Consider the following 17,613-nt stretch of genomic DNA (forward strand, 5'->3'; position numbering starts at 1 on the left):
TCCCCAAAACAGTGACCCTTCCCTAATATGATATTCCCCTTAAGTCCTTCATTTTCCTGGGCATACACCCAGCTTAGTAGAAGAGGCTAAATCCATTTGGCTCTCTTGGTGCTGCTAGTAGATTGCTTTATAGACATTATGGGGCTTGGGAAGTTCTCTACCTAAGGTATGCCCCTGGTTCAGTATCAGCTGGGTCCCTCCGGTGACAGCAGGGGAAAGGGGGCGCTTGTTAGGAGGAGGAACACATTTTCGAGGTCAGGGTTTAATGGCTGTCTTAATAAATGGGAAAGGTTAAATGGAGACTATGAGGTGAAGAAACACTGGAGAATACCAGGTGGGAGGCCTAGTAGATGGAGTCCTGGATCTGAGGTCAGGAAAACCTGAGTTTGAATCCTGCTTCATACTAAACTGTATGACCATGGACAAGTCACTTAACCTCTTTTAGGCCTCAATGTCCTCATCTGTAAAAGTGAGGGGGTTGGACTTCTAGCTGTAAATCTTCCGATCCAATAACTTCCAGTTTCTCACGTGACTGTGGCGTGGTCAGCCCCAGGGGAAGGAGAGCCACTTGTGTGATGGTATTCGAATCCCCATCTCTGTGAGCCTCGGTTATCATATATGCAGTCAACCAGCATTTATCCAGCACCTACTGTGTGTGCTAGGCACTGTGTTAAGTGCTAGGGATACCATGGGAAAAAGTGAAGACCTTTGCCCTCAGGGAGTTTACACTCTAAGGAAGTTGGACTTCATCACTAAGATCTGTGGTTCTGAGACAGAGGGAAGGGGGAGGAGGACGAATCACCTCCAAGATGCTGCTCTTCTTGCCCTCCCTTGTGTCCTCTCATGCCTCCATTCCCCTCATGTCCTGCCCCAGCATGAAGTCTCAGTAACCGCCTGGGGTCGCTCGATGTGCTCACCACTTTGGCTTGGCAGGCACAGCCGCTTCCTGTTGTTTGGCATGAATCGGGCATCGGACTCCCGAGGGAGGAGGTGCTGGGAGGGAAAAGAGAGCTTTTTGAAGGGGACTGCCAATACCTACCTATCTCTTGGGCTCCACCAGGCCCGGGAGCCTGAACTCATTCCCCTCACAGTCCCATGGCCAGGGTCCAGTGAAAGGTTATTGGAGAGAAGTTAGTGCTGGAGAAGAAGCTAAGGGGGCTGCATGGGAGGATAGTGGAATTCCATAGATGAAACTCTTTCCACCAGATAGGTTTCACATCACACCCTATCTTTCCTCCCAGTACTCTGGAGACAAGAATAAAGTTGGGACCTCAAAACGGTGGTGGATCTTTCTATGGAGTCAAGTTCCCTTTATATCCTGGATGAGGAAGTGGGCATATGTGGATGGGAGAGTTATAGGTGCAACTCTTGGGGAGGACCTCAGATGACCCCTTACCACCCACTTCTCACTCTGGATAGGATGGTAGGGCAAGTATCCTGGAGGAGCAGAGGACTAGTTCAGCAGCTGTGGACCTCCTAAATTTCATGCCCCCAGCCTTTTTTTTTTCCCATTTGGAAGGGATATCTCCACAAATGCTCCCAAAGGAGAATGGGGATGGCTCTTATACCTACCCACCCTAATTCCTAAGCTGCCCTCCACGTGGGACTTTGTCTGCTCACCTCAGCCCAAGCGGATTCTAAGCCTCTTTCCCAAAACGGAAGCGAAAAAGCCCAGGGTCAAGAGATAGTTCTGGAGGTTTGCTGACCATTGCTCAAGGACCTAGGAGAAGTTAACCCACTTAACCCCTAATCTCTTTGCTGTCCCTCAGATTCTTTTCTCCCTCCCCCTCTCAATGCCATGGGGACAGCGGTAACAGTCGACAGAATGGGGGGAGATAGCCCCAGCATCCAGAGCGGGGGAAGCCTGTAGAGTCCTGTCTATAAAAGGCTTTTCCCGGCTCTCTGTCATCACCCCTGGCCCCGCCCCTTCCCAGCTCCATCTCTCAAGCACGCAGGGAATGTCTCCGGCAGCCCCCGGCAGATTGCTCTGTCTTGGTGTCTTTCCCCAAATATGGAGCCTGTGTGGAGAGTCACTGGGGGTGTGGGGAAGGGGCTGGTTTTCTCCTAGCGGGGAGAGAACTAAGGGGCGGGCTGTCTGGGGGTGGAGGTTGGAAGGGGGGAGGGGAGAGGATTGACATCATTGGGCCACCACCAACCTTTTAAACCCCCCAGCTCAGCCAGCGCCCTGTCCTGTCTGTCGGTGTCCCAGGCACAGAAAACATCATTGCTTCTTCGAGCTCTGAGAACTCCTAGTAAGTGTTTTTATCCTTGGGGTGGAGGGAGCTGGGCCTGGTCCAGAAGGGGGCATTTGGGGTAGGAAGGGAGACAGAGAGTGATGAGGAAGATGGATGAAGCTTGACCTGGGCAGCAGATGACAAGTTTTCCTCAAGGTAATTTCCTCTCTCCCTCGGCTCTAGAGGACCACACACCTCACTTAGTTCAGTTAGGAATGTTTCATTTAAAAAAAAAAAGTTCAGGGAAGAAGCTTCTTCTCTCTTGATAGACACTGGCATAATGGATGGAGTGGGAGAGCTTGAAGGCACGCTGTATCCCCCACACCTGCATAAGAATGCCCCAGTCTGTAGCTGTCACAGACCATCGAGCTGGTCGCTTGGGTTATGGTCTGGCCCTCTCTCCTTGAGGTTTCAGGGATGAATTAGCCGGTTCGGTGAACTTGGGAAACCAGGGCAAAGGTGAAGTACCATTTTCTGCCGCAGTTACAGAGTGGTGAGGACAGGAGTGACTGTGACTGATGCTACTTCTGATTGGCGTCATGGCAGTGGAAAGAGCAAGAGGATGAATGGATGTGTGATTTCATGAGAATGTGGGAGCAAGTGTCTGTGAGTAGGTGTCTGTGTGAATCTGTGTGTGTAGAGAAGTTTAGGGTATAGGCAGTGGGAACAGAGTAAGTGAGGCTGCATGGGTGGCCAAATTTCCTGGCATTTCTGAGGTAAGCAATGTGGCCAGGTGCAGATTCTGGGTGGGAGGGGTCCATCTGTCTGGAGTCAGAGACTCCCAGCCAGATCCACCTTGGATTGTGGCCTGGGGAACTCCCCCCCCCCCCCCAACTTGGATAGCCACCTGCCAAAGCAGGAAGGAAATCGGAACTTTACACACCCTGTCTTCAGGGGGCTGGGCAGCTAGGTGTGGTAGACTCATCTTTCTGACTTCAAATCGGACCTCAGACATTTACTAGCTGTGTGACCCTGGGCTAGTCCCTTAACCCTGTTTGCCTCGGTTTTCTCTTCTGTAAAATGAGCTGGAGAAGGAAAGGGCAAATCACTCCAGTACCTTTGCCAAGAAAAGCCCAAATGGGGTCACAAAGAGTCAGAGGTGACTGAAACAATTGAACAACAATTTCAGGAGGCTATATAGCTACTGAGGCAGAGGTGGGGTGGGGTTTAAATGGGGTGGGGTGGGACTTGCCTGGAAGGGGCTGGGCTGGGGCTGGGCAGGCACAAGGGCAGCTTCCCAAAGTCTTCTTGCTTTCTCCCTCTGGTGGCAACTATGGAAATGGCATCAACGATGACCCCGGCAAAGATTTCACCGTGTGTGGTCCGGCCCCCCCTCACAGTCCTCTGGATCCAGAGGTGCTTGCCTATTCCACTGGACTCTGGACTCGATGTGCCTATATGTGCTACTCTCTTCTGCATACAGATGTGCTCATGTCAGGAGACTGAAGACTTTATTTAATGCCCAGGCAGGACTAGGGTAAACCACTGACTTCTTATATCCTATGGGGCTTCCAGTGGATCAAGGAAATCCTCTCCCCCTCCAACCTCCATTTGGGTCAATCTGGTCCCTTCTCAATTCCTTAGACTAACATAAAGACATATCAACTGAAAAGAATTCCTTTGGCCAAGGGTGGGGGAAAGCAAACAGAACAGAAAGAAAGAGAACAGAAGTCTCCTGCTCATTGGCTACTGGGTTCTCCCCAGCTTTGTGTTTGGCCTTGTTCGAATGTTCGGAAATAAGATTAGAAGCAGACCTAGAGTAGTCAGATACGCAAACACCGGCTGCCACGGATTTATCCTCGGCAAGAACAGGCCTTAAGGGAATTTCTTGGGAATCTCCATTCATAATCCCTGCGGCTCTAGAGGGAAGGAAAAAAGGAAGAAATTGAGAAAGGAGAGGTGTGTTGAACACTTCCTTCCTTTAACTCTTTCTTCCTTTTTCTCTCTGGGTCCCAGTCACCTTGGTTTAGAGCTCTCCAGGTGTGTGCATTGCCAGGCTTGTCTACCAGGGTGCTCGGCTGCTCTGTCTACCTCCTCCTAGGTCCCCCTTATTAGACAGTGAACTCCTAAAGGGGAGGGGCTATACCTTCTTTTGTATTTCTTTCCTTAACAACTGTTACACCCTTGAACGAGGTGTGATCTAATCAGTATGTACGGAATGGTGGTGGGGGCTTTGTGGGGAGAGAGGAGAAGGCTGTACAATACAGGGGGAAAGGTATGCTGTAGTATGGATATGGGAGAAGTCATGGCAGGGTAGGAGGGGGCCAATGTAAGGGGTAAGGGCCAAGGTTCTCTGAACTCCCCTTATTCCAATTGAATGAAGATTGATGAAGTTACTTGACCTCCCCAGGCTTGGGTGCTAGACTTTCAACTAAGCACCAGTTACTATATGCAGATCCCAGAAATTAGTGGGGGGAAAAGAAGGAGCTAGATCTGGAACACAGGCTTAAATTCTGTAGCACTGATTTCTAGCTTTTGACTTTATCTTACCTCTTGATTTCTGGTTCTCTAGAAATTGGGTGGGGAGGTAGGGGCTGGTGGTAGAAAAAGGAATAGGACTTGCTACCCTGCTTGGTTCCGATGGGAGATGAAGAAGTAGGCAGATCTGTCTGCTTTTCAAATTTGCCGATATCAATGGGGGTTCTAGGCGCTGGTGTTGGTAGAATGTCTTTATAGTTAAAGGTGAGTATTCTCTCAGCCTTCATGGAATCACTGCATTTTAGAGCTAGAACTACCTTAGGCCACTTCTCTGTTTTACAGGAGGGGAAACTGAGGCCCGGAGAAAAGTGATTAACCAATGTCTAACAGTAAGTGGAAAAGGCCAGAGCATAAGTCAAGAGATTTGGGGGTCTTGTACTGTGGACAGCTAGGTGATGCCGTGGTTAGAGTGCTGGGCCTGAAATCAAGAAGACCTGAGTTCAAATCTGCCCTCAGATACTTACTAGCTGTGTGACCTTGGACAAGTCACTTAACCTTCTTTGCCTCATTTTCCTCATCTGTAAAATGTGGTGGAGAAAGAAATAACAAACCTCTCCAGTATCTTTGCCAAGAAAACCCTAAATGGGGTCACAAAGAGTCAGACACAACTGAAACAACTGAACATCCATACCAACTGTGGCACTTGTGAGCTGTGTGACTAGTCGAGCCACTCTGGGTATTAGTTTCATCACTAAAATGAAACTCCTACGATCTTATAATTAAAATTCAAGTGTTCTGATTCTCAATCTAAAGTCCTCCTCATTTTAACCCTTTTGTCTCTTGTTTGGTGGTATTGACAAGGTAGCTGGAAACCAGAGTTTGGGGCTGGACTGAGAGGAAGAAAACCTCCTTGTATGCAGCCACTCTACACTTCCAGAATTTTGTTGATACCTTTCCCTGTCCAATGTGGGGAGGGGCCGGGCACCTAAAGATAGCCTGACTGTCTGAGCCTAGAAGCTGAATTGGCATTTATGGGGCAAGGGTGGGGTTCTGGCTCCCATAAGGGGAGGAAGTATCAGACAGGCAGAAAGACAATGTCTATATGCATGCATACAATATTGTCTCTTCCCTTTATCCCTTTTATTCATCTGCTTTCATTCATCATTCATCCGCATCACCATGCTGAGTCAGGCTGAACTTCATAGGATCACATTTTTATTGCTGGAAGGAATCTTAGAGATCATCTAATGCAGTCTTTTCATTTTACAGATGAGAAAACTGAGGCCTAGAGAAGTAATAGGAATTAAACAGGGCAACATAGGAAGTAAATGGAAGAAATCTAACACTCCTACTACCAGCAGCCTTGTCAGATAGACAGCTGAGTACGTGGCCTGGGTCATACTTTAATTCAGTCAGCTTCAAGCCCACTCAGGGTCAGTTCCTTGCTTGTCCTCCCCACCCAGCTATACCAACATCTCTGACTTCTAATGGCCGGGTCTCTGCCCTTCATCCTGAGCCCAAGGCCCTTTTCCATTTCTGGCACCATCCTGAAATCCCCAGGGATAGTGTGGAGGGCAGTAGTCAGAAGTTGGAGGAAATAGGAGGATGGGGGCAGTGGTTCCCATGCTGGGGGCAGATTATTCTTGGCTCTGTCATAGTCCCTAGAAGGGCTCTGGTTTCTATGCTGCTATGGCTGTAACACTGAGGACCCTGAGGAGTGAGGTGAGGCAGTGAGAAGGGAATCCATGGGTAGGGTCAGCTTCCAGTTTCAAGCTGGTCACTCTCCCCACCAATCCTACAGGCAAGACCTCATATTCCAGGAGCTTGACTGCCTTAATTACCTGAAGTAGCTTCCAACCTGAGTGGGGCAGTGACAGCCTCTGCTGGCTTGTCATGGGGGGAGGGTAGGAAGAAGGTCTGGGGAGGAGGTCCAGAGTCCTGGCTCTAACTTTGGAGCCATGGGTAAATTTCAAAAGAGAGCCACAGGATGGAACACCTTAGTCCACAGGATGGAACATCTTAGAAGTTGGTCAGATGAGATAGAAGATAGAAGTATCTGGTAGTTTAGCCTGGTTCTGAGAGATATGATCATTTGTTTCCCATGACCTTTGGCTCCCAGGTTTCCTTACTCCCCGGGACACTTTCTCAGGTGTCCACCTGGAATGATTACATCTCAAGGTTCATGCTACCTGACCCCGTGGGTTGAGGATGACTAGGAATGTGAAGTTCCTGCATTCTTGCCCTAGCCATACCCGGCTTCCTGTTGAGGCCCCCTAGAACCAGGAGTGAGGCCTGATGGATGGAGTCTGTTTCCCAGAGTTATGGAAATGGTGGTCAGTGGTGGGAGATGAGACCTGGTGGAGCCAGGGGCAGTGCTAGATTAGCCAATAAACAGAGTCAAGATAAACCTAGAATCCCACAAGACTAGTCAAAGTCAAGTTAGCCTGGGTTGCTCTTCCCCCAGCTTGAAAAAAAAAATTCCCTTTTATAGTCTAAGGGTTCTGGGACTGGAATGTGGGAAACAGCAGCAGATTCTTTTTCAGTTCTAGAGCTGGGATTCACTCACTTGGGGGAGGGCTGGGAGGAAGATATGCCTTAGCAATACTCATAAAATCCAGTGCTAGAAGGGAAGTAGGGGGTCAAAGGATCTGGGATTGAATCCTTGCATGGGGCAAATCCATTTCCTCCTCATTGGGCCTCAGTTTCCTCATCTGTAAAACAAAAGAGTTAAATTCAGCTCAGAATCTATAACCTCCATAATTTCTTGCTCCTTAAGAGATCCTTCTGTTAATTTTCTGGGAGGCTGACAGGATTGCTCATCTTGACCCAACCTATTAGTTAGAAGGGTTGGGAAAGTACCAAGGGGTCTTAATATGCTAGTGACTGGAGACCTTACCCAGGACCAGGTGAGCCACTAAAGCAGGGAACAGAGATATCCACTCATCCTTCATCTCTCGTTTTTGGCCCTAGCTCTCACCCAGCATGGCAAACAAGGGCCCCTCCTATGGCATGAGCCGGGAAGTGCAGTCTAAGATCGAGAAGAAATATGATGATGAGCTAGAGGAACGGTTGGTGGAATGGATTATTGTGCAGTGTGGGTCTGATGTGGGCCGTCCTGATCGAGGGCGATTGGGCTTCCAAGTCTGGCTGAAGAATGGTGTGGTGAGTATCACCCCCTAACCAGGGTGGACCGGGCAGCTTTGTGGGTATGAGATTCTGGGATCTAGATCCTGGGGCTAGGCATCGGGGCTGAATTTGGGTGCTGAACTGTGTCTTATGCTGGGCAGATCCTGAGCAAGCTAGTTAATAGCCTGCACCCGGATGGTTCCAAGCCAGTGAAGGTACCTGAGAACCCACCCACCATGGTCTTCAAGCAGATGGAACAGGTGGCTCAGTTCCTGAAGGCAGCTGAGGATTATGGGGTCACCAAGACTGACATGTTCCAGACTGTTGACCTCTTTGAAGGTATGGAGAAGGGCTGGTTGTATAGGTAGAAAAATGGAAGGCTGGGGCCACGGGATGAAGAAAGAAAAAGAAAATGACAAAATGGATGGAAATGCTACAATCCTGAAGAAAGAAAAAATGAAGGATCTTTCAAATAGTATAGCACCAAGGACAGGAAAGTTGGGCAAAATCAAGGAGAGCTGTCTGGAGAACCTCATCCAATCTTAGGCTCTGGGACAATGTTGACTCACCTCTGTCCCCAGTTTGGTCATTTGCAGTAGGGTCTTGATAAATTACCCCTTTCCTCTTTCCTCCCTCAGGTAAAGACCTGGCAGCTGTGCAGAGAACTCTGATGGCACTAGGAAGCCTGGCAGTGACCAAGAATGATGGCCACTACCGTGGAGATCCCAACTGGTTCATGAAGTATGCAATTTCCAGGGTTTTTTCAGCTAGCTCTGTGCCCTATAGACTATGGTGGATGGTGGTGAGATATATTAACCAGTTGGAGAGGGAGCAGCTGAAGGGTTTTAAAGTGGAGAACCAAGGGACTGAGTATGGGACTAAAGTGGAGGAAGAATAGGAATTGATCCCTTCTCCTGCCCCACAGACATGACCAACCACCTCCTTTATTGGTTACTGGGCCGCTCTTTGTCTAAGGGTAGAGAAAAGAGCAAAAAGAGAAGGGAGGAAAATGGAAAAGGGAATGGGAAGAAAGACAGTAATGGAAGTCGATGAATATAAGAATGAAAGGAAGGTGTGGGAAGATAGAGAAGACATATCCAGGTCCTTTAACCGTATTTTTCTGTCCCCAGGAAAGCCCAGGAGCACAAGAGGGAATTCACAGATAGCCAGCTCCAGGAAGGCAAGCACGTCATCGGCCTACAGATGGGCAGCAACAGGGGAGCCTCCCAGGCTGGCATGACAGGCTATGGGCGTCCCCGGCAGATCATCAGTTAGAGGGCTAGGGCACTGGCCCCTTCCTTGCCCCTTTCCCTAACTCCTTGGTTGCAGCAATCCTGGCTCGCCTGCCTTGCCCCACACCCTGTGCAGTTCCAGCCTTGGCCAAGCTATGAGGCCCTCTTAAGGGCAGCTCTCTCTCCACCCCAAAGCACCATTCCCTTGGCCAACCCAAATCCTCTTCCCAATCTCCACAACCACCTTCTACCATTTCCCAAGTCTTGAGGGGGAGGCTGGGTTGGGGACAAGTCACTGTCCTCTTTGATGGCAACAGTCCACTGAGGGAACTTCAAGTCCACGTGCCCCCTTCCCCCCCATTTTGTACATTGGTATTGTGGGAGTTAAAATTTAGAGGAAAAAATATTGTCAATCTTTTCTCAAACCTGGCTAGCAGAGTTTTGATTTGTGGTAAGCTCTTACTTAGATAGTGTTGGGCGGGGGGAGAGGCTAGATCTACCATGTGCCTCTCTAATCTTGCCCTGGACAGGAGAAGACATGCCAAGACCCCATTCTGTCAGCTCTAGGATGAATTAGAGACAAAGTCCTGTTGGAAGGGCTGGACAGGGTAGAGGATGAGGTGGTGCTGTGAGCTTGCTTTTGGCTGAAGGATAGAAGAGGAGAATCAAGGGGCACAAGGGGCAGCTACATGGCGAAGTGGATAGAGCTCCAGCCTTGGACTCAGGAGGACTCGAGTTCAAATCTGGTCTCACACAACACATGACACTTACTAGCTGTGTGACCCTGGGCAAGTCATTTAACCCCAATTGCCTAGCAAAGAAAAAAACAGAGAATCAAGGCAGAGACACTGGGTCTGCAATTTAACTGAGTGAATGAGTGGATGGGGAGGAGTTGAGGAATAAATAGATTAGCTCAGAGTCTAAGGTTGGCTAGGTAGGTTTTTATTTTGGAAAAGCTGTGCAGAAAAAAAAAAACCTCAACAAAATGTTGCTGTGAAAAGAGAAAAATAAATTTAAACCCTTAAAAAAATACTTCAAACCAACAAACCAGCTCTGAATGGGGAGGCAGCCAAGGCTGGAGAGGAACAGAAAACCTGAGACGTATACCATCATCCCCTAGGAACCCGGCCCCTGCTTCCCTGGGCACTTCCCCGAGGACTATAGTGGACTGCACAGCCAGAGAGAAACATTCTCTATTCACGCCCGCAGCTGTTCTCCCACAACACACACTCCACTAATGCCTACTTGCCTCCCTTGCCCACTGCTTCCCTGGCTCATCCCCATCTCTGCCTGGAGCTCAGTACTACTTCTCTAGGAGGGCTGGGTAGACCAAGTGGCAAGTGGCTTCTCTGTGGGATCCTAGGGGAGGGTAATGAAGGCAGCTCATTCAAGGCAGAAGCTAGTTCCCTAGGCTCCGACGACCTGGGCCCAGGTTAAGCCTCTCCTGTTGATGCCTAAAGTACAAATTTCAGGAGGAAAGATGGGAGGAGTGGCAGTTTGAATAGCAATTGCAGGAGTATGAGTCTTCCCCTGCTTCTGGCTCTTTTAAAAAAAAATGTGTGGGGGAAGGACAACACCTAAGGGAAGGTCCTAGCCATTCCCAGCATGCATTTCTGTACCTTCTCCACCCCTCCACATCTCCCCCAAAACAGTTTCTCAGGTGCCCTTAACTTGTTTCTTTTGAAATTCTCCTTTAGTGGTGGCAGGTATCTTTTGTACCCACCTAGGCACAATAAGAACTCTCACTTTTCATATCCCCAACCTATTTAAAAGAGACAAAGGCAGAGGGCATTGCTTGGCCTGTGGCAAGTCTCCTGTATTTTCTGATCTTCCAAAGACTTCATTCTGCCAAGAGGGGGATTCCAAGGTGGGAGTGGTGCTCTGTGTGTCCTGTATTCCCACCTGGGCTTGTGGCACCTCTCTTCTGGGCTATGTATCTCGGAGGGGCCCCTGCTCACAGAGGAGAGGTCCTCAGTCTCGGAGTAAGTACCTGAGCTGGGTGGAGTGGGAGAGGAGGACAGATAGCATCTCTCGGCTCCCCCAGCACCCTCGAAGCAAAGAGCAGGTATGACTTAGCTCTGGGTCCCGTAGCTCAGCCTGGGAACCTCTAAAGAGGGTGAAGGTGGTTCCTCTGTGCTCTTTCCCACCCCTCCCCAGCAGAAAGTAGGGCTCTCGCACTGTGCAAATTCTGTCCTGAGTGCTGTGCCATCGGATCAGCATGCCTGTTGTTCCTGCTCCCTGTGAAGCAGGTCAGGTTGGAAGTTCTGATGGGGGAATTCTGGGGGTCTCTCACTGTCCTGGATCAGGCCCCAGTTGCTCTGATCCAACAGATCCGGGGCTTGGAGGCCAGAAGTGGGAGGGCGATCTTCAGTCTCTGTATCTGCCTCACCTGTGTCCTTGCTGTTGTACAGAGGCACTGATTCAAGTTCTGTCCCCTCCTCCATGGCCTTCCGGCTCCTCTGGAGCCACCAGCAGTGGCCTCTTCCACAGGCTAGGTCAAAGGTCACATCTCTCTGGCTCAAATACACTTCTAGCAGATAGTAGATAGTCCAGAAGACAGCAAAGCAACCCAGCAGCATCAGGGTCTGCAGGATCCAAACACCACTGTTAGGGGCTAATTCCCTAAGTCCTAAACCCTTCTGGACAAAACTGAACTCCAGGGCTGGAGGGGCTTAGTGGAATGGGGACTCTAACCAGAACTGCTTTTAAGACTCCAAAATTTCCAACTTCCCTATGCCCTAAACTACTCTGAATCTAACTGGGAACCCACCCACCCAGAATCATTTCTGTTGATAACTGGAGATTGGGCCGAGCCCTGGTACCTTGAGGGTGTTGGGGGTCATGGTATAGCCCTCTTCCTCAGGGATTTCTAGTCCAGGAGGGCAGGGCAGAGAAAAACCATCGTGCAGATACTTCCCACTCATGGCATCCTCGAGTTGCCTATGTCGGAGAGAAGACAAGAAATTCAGTTGACCTCTCAACCCCAACCATTCCACTTGTCTTGTAGCTGAGGAGAATGATGGTCTACAGCAAGTGAGAGAAGGAACAAGGCTCCAGTTTGCCAGCTGCTCTAACCACTGGACCCTCCTGCCCTTTGCTAGCTCACACGTTTCTGAAGGTTGGGCCCCTTGGCCAGCCTGCTTAATCTGTCAGGCACTCAGCTGGTCAGTAAGCATTTGTTAAAGGTTTACTATGTGCCAGGCACTGTGCTAAGTGCTGGTGACATGCAGTGGCTCCTCCCTGTTCCCTGCTCCAAAGGCCTGTCCTACCTTTGCCTCTCTCCGATGTCAGTCAGACTCCACACGGAGCCGTACAGTGTCAGCTGCCACTGCTGAAGGAGCCCAGCCTGGAGGAGCTCATCTCCTAGGGAAGAAGGAGCGGGTGGAGGAGGCCGTGAGTCACGGCTGCTTGGTTGTCCATGTCAAAGGAAATGGACTCTGCCCTTTCGGACGTCTGGAGACAACATTACAGTTCAGAAGCATCAGAAAACCTGGGTTCACTATGACTCAGTATATGACCTGGAGGGAGTTACTTCAACAACTCTGAGACTTCATTTTCCAATAAAAGCGGGAATAATAAATCTGTACTCTACCAGCCTGCTAAGGATGGTGTAAAGATGACTGAGTATAACAATCCCTGAAAAATGCTCTCATCAAGGAACAGATATGTCAGGAAGGGAAATAGCTCGCTTCCTCCTCCGAGGTATGAGGAGGCGAAAAGTGGATGTGAGTGAAGCCAGTCAGCACCCCCTGAATAAGTATCCCTCAGGTCTTCTACCTCTGCAATTCTGTTTTCTCAAAGAGGAATGAGGAGAACTTCAGGGAAGTTTAAGATACCACACAGACTAGCTCCATACTATGCCAGGCATGTCTCTAGAAGAGGGGGAAAGGAAACTTACCCACATCCCTGATGACAAGTTTGTATGTGCCCTGAGCACGTTCTCCCCAGCACCGAACCGTGGAGAAGGTCCAATCATTGAAGCCATTGGGATCTCTGAAGAAAAGCAAGGGGGAGAGCAGGGAGGGTAGGATACAGGGCACAGACCCTTCCACCCCAGAAGTTTTATGTTCCTGTTGGATATGCCATGGAACGTCACATTACTGGCTGTGGGAGAGGGGAATTTTGAGGGGTTCAAAGAGGGTGGCATAAAAGTATTCCCAAGTGTGGTATACTTAGGGCTAGCTTGGGCTTTCCTTCCCCTGCATAAGGAGATTTATGAGCTGATAGTTTCCAGATGGCATGAGCTAGATATGTCTGTCTCCTGAGGATACTGCCAAGTTTTCTCATGTCAAGTAGTACCCATAACCTCTCCTTGGAGGTTTTTTTTTCCCTCCCAGTTATTTTCTGTGCTGTAAAAAGAAAGCAGAGGGCAAAGGGGAGATGAGGAGGCAATAGGCCTGAGCTGGATCTGGGGACATACATACTTGTCCATGGTTCGTGGGGCACCAATGAGGGACATCATGCCACTGGGACAAAAGAGCTTCAGCTCTAAGCTGCCTCGACGGGGATGGGTGATAGAGACAGTCACTGCCACATGCTCCAGGGTCATCAGCCCTGACATCTCCAGGTCGCTCTTGCTAACTGTGGGAAGCCAATCAACGAAATCCATAAACACAATACGCAATCTCCAACTTCCTTCCAATAAAATGCCGCAACACTCCCAAACTACTTCCCTTCTTCAAGTCACACAAATCTCAAATCTCACCCAACATTCATACATCTAACGCACATTTACTGAAATGGAAGACACAAGCTCCTGCTCTGCCATAATGCACAGTCTGGTTGAAAAAACAACACACATGCTATAAATACTAAAATGAAGCAAAATGATACACATAGAAAGTAAGTAATGAGTGGGCAGAGAATACAAAAAACCCTCAAATTTACAGTATTTCAAGGTTTAAAAAGAACTTCCAGAATAACCACCCTGTGATGTAGGTAGTGCAAGTATAATTGAGTCCATTTCACAGATGAAGAAACCGAAACTCAGAGAGGTAGCAAGAACTTGCAGTCAATAACTGTCAGAGCTGGGATTCAAACCCAGGTCTCTCAAATTAATCTCTGGTGTTTTTTCCACTACATCACAATGCCTCTCTACAAGAATAATTGTAGCCAGGTGAGATTAGGCTTACACTACTTATGTTTTGAATAAGGATTTGAAAGGGGGGAGGGGTCATATGTTCATAGGATTTTAGATTCTTAACCTGAGGTCCACAAACCACCCAAAGGGTCCATGAACTTAGATGTGAAAAAATTAATATCTTTATTTCAATATAATTAGTCTCCTTTGTGACCTTAAGTATTTTACTTTATTCATTTAAAAACATTATTCCAAGGAGCCAGCCAATAGGCTTCATTCACCAGGCTAACAAAAAAGGTTGAGAACCCTTAAGCTGGTCCAACTCTGTCAATTCTACAGAAAACAACAAAACCAAAAACCTGCCCAGGAAGGTAAAGTAACTTGCTTAAGGTCACCTAAGATACAAGTAACACATTGAAAATTTCTTTTTTTTCCTTTAAAACAATTTTATTTAGTATTTTATTTTCCCTCAGTTACATATAAAAACAATTTTTAACATTCATTTTAAAAACTTTGAGTTCCCAATTCTCTCCCCTCTCCCCTCCCCACCCCTCCTCACTGTGAGAAGGCAAGCAATCCGATATAGGCTATACATGTGCAGTCATGCAAAACACTTCCATACCAGCCATGTGGTAAAAGAAAAAACCCAAACCCACAAAAAACAAAAAATGAACAACAACAACAACAAAAAATACCAAACCCCAAACCCAAACCTCAAAGAAAAATAAATAAAGAAAAGCATGCTTCAATCTGCATCCAAACATCACTAGTTCCTTCTCTGGGGATGGACAGCACTTGCCATTACAAGTCCTTCAGAGTTGTCCTGGACACAGCTAAGAGCAGTCAAGCTATTCACAGACTATCATCTTACAACATTGCTATTACTTTCGGCATGTTACATACTTCACTTTGCATCAGCTCGTATAAGACCCTCCAGGTCTTTCTGAGAGCATCCTGCTCATCATTTCTTTTACCACAATAGCATCCCATCATAATCACACACCACAGTTTGTTCAGCTATTCCCCAACTGATGAGCATCCCCTCATTTTCCAATTCTTCACCACCATTTTTTTTTTGCTATTTTTTTTTTTTTGCTATTTTTGTACATACAAGTCTTTTTCCTTTTTGTTTCTTATCTCTTTTGGAATACCGACCTAGCAATGGTATTACTAGGTCAAAGGGTACTCATGGTTTTACAATCCTTCAGGCATAGTTGCAAATTGCTCTACAGAATGGCTGAATCAGTTGAGAACTCCACCAATAGTGCATCAATGTCTCATTTTTTCCCACATCCCCTCCAACACTGGTGTAATCGAAAGGGGATGATGGACTGCAGGACTTTTACTTTAGGTTCGGATCTTAAGATACAAAGACACCCTGGATGCTAACTTAACAAGTAATTGAGTTTATTTGATAATGCTTAAGGCAATAGAGAAGTACGAATTAAAATAATGTACATAAGCATACAATCTAGTGAATCAACATAGAACTAAGAAAGGATAGCAATAGAAAAAGAAAGAAAGAAGATACATCACCAAACCAGGCCCAGCTCTAATCCTTGATGCCAGGGAGACTTAGAAATGGTCCAAAGGGTCCTGACTGGGAAAACCGACAGAGGTGGGAGTCCCCATCTCTGAAACAAAGACCTCCAAAGGTCCCTTTCCCAAGTGGCCCTTTTTATATCTATGTAAACCACGGAAAAACAATCTTAGAACAAAGAGGGAGCTTGGCCAGAGCTCCAGATGCCTATATTTTATGTATGTGTCCAAGGAGAGGCCAAATCCTTGGACACACACATATTTCTTGAGATAAGAGTTGTTCTGCCCGAGTAACATAGTTTGTTTATTCTTTGATGTTCCATTTCCTTGGTGCTCCCGGTCACACATACTAACTTTAAATTACATCCCTTATGTCAGGTCAGGAGGCAGTCATGTGAGGGACTAGGGAGGATCTTCTCAGCTTCCGTAAAACTTACAGTTGGTCATTTTCCCTTTCTGCCCTATTAGCCAATCTAATAGGTATAAGGTAGTATATCTTAGAACTGTTTTAATTTGCATTTCGATAATCAATAGTGAGTTAGAGTATTTTTAAAAATATGGCTATAGATAGCTTTGATCACTTCATCCAGAACTGTTCATATCTTTTGATCATTCATCATTTGGGGAATGGCTCTTACTTTTATAAATTTTACTCAATTCTTTATACGCTCGAGCAATTAGGCCTTTATCAAGAGAAACTTGCTTCAAATTTTTTTTCAGTTGCTTTTGCTAACTGTATTTCCCTCCATCCTATTTCCCTGTTTATGCTATTCTCTCTCCTCTTTCACCCTGTCCCTCCTCAAAAGTGTTTTGCTTCTGATTACTCCCTCCCCCAATCTGTCCTCCCTTCTATCACCACTATCCTTCCTTCATCCCCTTCCCCTTCTACTTTCCTGTAGGGTAAGATAGATTTCTATACCCAGTTGGGTGTATGTTATTCCGTATTTGAGCCAATTCTGATGAGAATAAGGTTAACTCACTCCCCCATTCCTCCTCCATCTTCCCCTCCACTGTAAAAGCTTTTTCTTGCCTCTTTCATGTGAGATAATTTACCCCATTCTACCTCTCCCTTTCCCTTTCTCCCAGTCCATTCCTCTCTCATTCCTTAATTTTATTTTTTTTTGAAGATATCAACCCTTCATATTCAACTCAAACCTGTGCCGTCTGTCTATATATACTCCTTCTAACTGTCCTAATAATGAGAAAAAAGATCTGAGTTACATGTATCATCTCCCCATGTAGAAATGTAAACAGTTTAACCTTATTAACCTTTATGATTTCCCTGTCCTGTTGACCTTTTTATGCTTCTCTTGAGTCTTATATTTGAAAGTCAAATTTTCTATTCAGCTTTGGTCTTTTCATCAAGAATGCTTGAAAGTCTTCTATTTCACTGAATGTCCATTTTTCCCCCCTCCCTGAAGGATTATACTCAGTACTGCTAGGTAGGTGATTCTTGGTTGTAATCCTAGCTCCTTTGCCCTATGGAATATCATATTCCAAGCCCTCTGATCCTTTAATGTAGAAGTTGCTAAATCTTGTGTTATCCTTATTGTGGCTCCATATTTGAACTGTTTCTTTCTAGCTATTTGCAATACATATATATATATATATTTTTTTTGGTGAGGCAATTGGGATTAAGTGACTTGCCCAGAGTTACACAGCTAGTGAGTGTTATGTGTCTGAGGCTGGATTTGAACTCAGGGCCTCCTGACTCCAGGTCTGGTGCTCTATCCACTTCACCACCTAACTGCCCCTGGTTGCAATATTTTCTTCTTGACCTGGGAGCTCTGGAATTTGGCTATAATATTCATTGGAGTTTTCACGTTAGGATCTCTTTCAGGAGGCAATAGGTAGATTCTTTCAATTTCTATTTTACCCTCTGGCAGTTTTCCTTGATAATTTCTTCAAAGATGATGTCTAGGCTCTTTTTTTGATTATGGCTTTCAAGGTAGTCTAGTAAATCTTAAATTATCTCTCCTTGATC

The 17,613-nt window shown here is 47.0% G+C and overlaps 2 protein-coding genes across 6 annotated transcripts in view; one reads left to right on the top strand and one right to left on the bottom strand.

The window, feature by feature from the left end:
- The first annotated feature begins 2,143 nt into the window (after positions 1–2,143).
- Positions 2,144–9,435, top strand: TAGLN (transgelin). 4 transcript variants are annotated; one of them, XM_027857497.1, is made up of 6 exons: positions 2,172–2,252; positions 4,995–5,041; positions 7,623–7,814; positions 7,940–8,117; positions 8,417–8,519; positions 8,909–9,435. In XM_027857497.1, exons 3-6 carry the CDS (start codon positions 7,635–7,637, stop codon positions 9,051–9,053), a joined length of 606 nt encoding a protein of 201 aa, XP_027713298.1. In that variant the 5' UTR covers positions 2,172–2,252; positions 4,995–5,041; positions 7,623–7,634; the 3' UTR covers positions 9,054–9,435. The 4 variants fall into 4 exon arrangements, with proteins under 4 accessions (XP_027713297.1, XP_027713299.1, XP_027713298.1 ...); XM_027857496.1 differs by lacking the exon at positions 4,995–5,041 and having other exon boundaries at positions 2,144–2,252; XM_027857498.1 differs by lacking the exon at positions 4,995–5,041 and having other exon boundaries at positions 2,164–2,252; positions 7,616–7,814.
- The window catches only part of PCSK7 (proprotein convertase subtilisin/kexin type 7), a 36,539-nt gene continuing 25,017 nt past the window's right edge, over positions 6,092–17,613 (bottom strand). Inside the window, exons 13-18 of one of the 2 annotated variants that reach the window (XM_027857490.1) lie at positions 13,435–13,591; positions 12,909–13,003; positions 12,280–12,373; positions 11,833–11,950; positions 11,400–11,595; positions 6,092–7,363 (exon numbers count right to left, since the gene is read on the bottom strand). In XM_027857490.1, coding sequence (XP_027713291.1) covers positions 7,341–7,363; positions 11,400–11,595; positions 11,833–11,950; positions 12,280–12,373; positions 12,909–13,003; positions 13,435–13,591 — 683 coding nt within the window. In that variant the 3' untranslated portion in view covers positions 6,092–7,340. Of the gene's footprint in view, positions 7,364–9,766; positions 11,596–11,832; positions 11,951–12,279; positions 12,374–12,908; positions 13,004–13,434; positions 13,592–17,613 lie in introns of those variants that run through there. The other variant, XM_027857489.1, reaches the window with a different exon arrangement.

Source organism: Vombatus ursinus, unplaced genomic scaffold (assembly GCF_900497805.2).
Source record: "Vombatus ursinus unplaced genomic scaffold, bare-nosed wombat genome assembly UNPS02012156.1, whole genome shotgun sequence".
NCBI classification, from domain to species: Eukaryota; Metazoa; Chordata; class Mammalia; order Diprotodontia; family Vombatidae; genus Vombatus; species Vombatus ursinus.

Excerpts from the sequence above, each read along its gene's own strand:
- TAGLN (XM_027857496.1), top strand. The coding sequence starts at position 7,635 with ATGGCAAACAAGGGCCCCTCCTATGGCATGAGCCGGGAAGTGCAGTCT. Across the intron at positions 7,815-7,939 it reads TCTGGCTGAAGAATGGTGTG|ATCCTGAGCAAGCTAGTTAA; the intron begins GTGAGTATCACC and ends TATGCTGGGCAG. Across the intron at positions 8,520-8,908 it reads GATCCCAACTGGTTCATGAA|GAAAGCCCAGGAGCACAAGA; the intron begins GTATGCAATTTC and ends TTCTGTCCCCAG.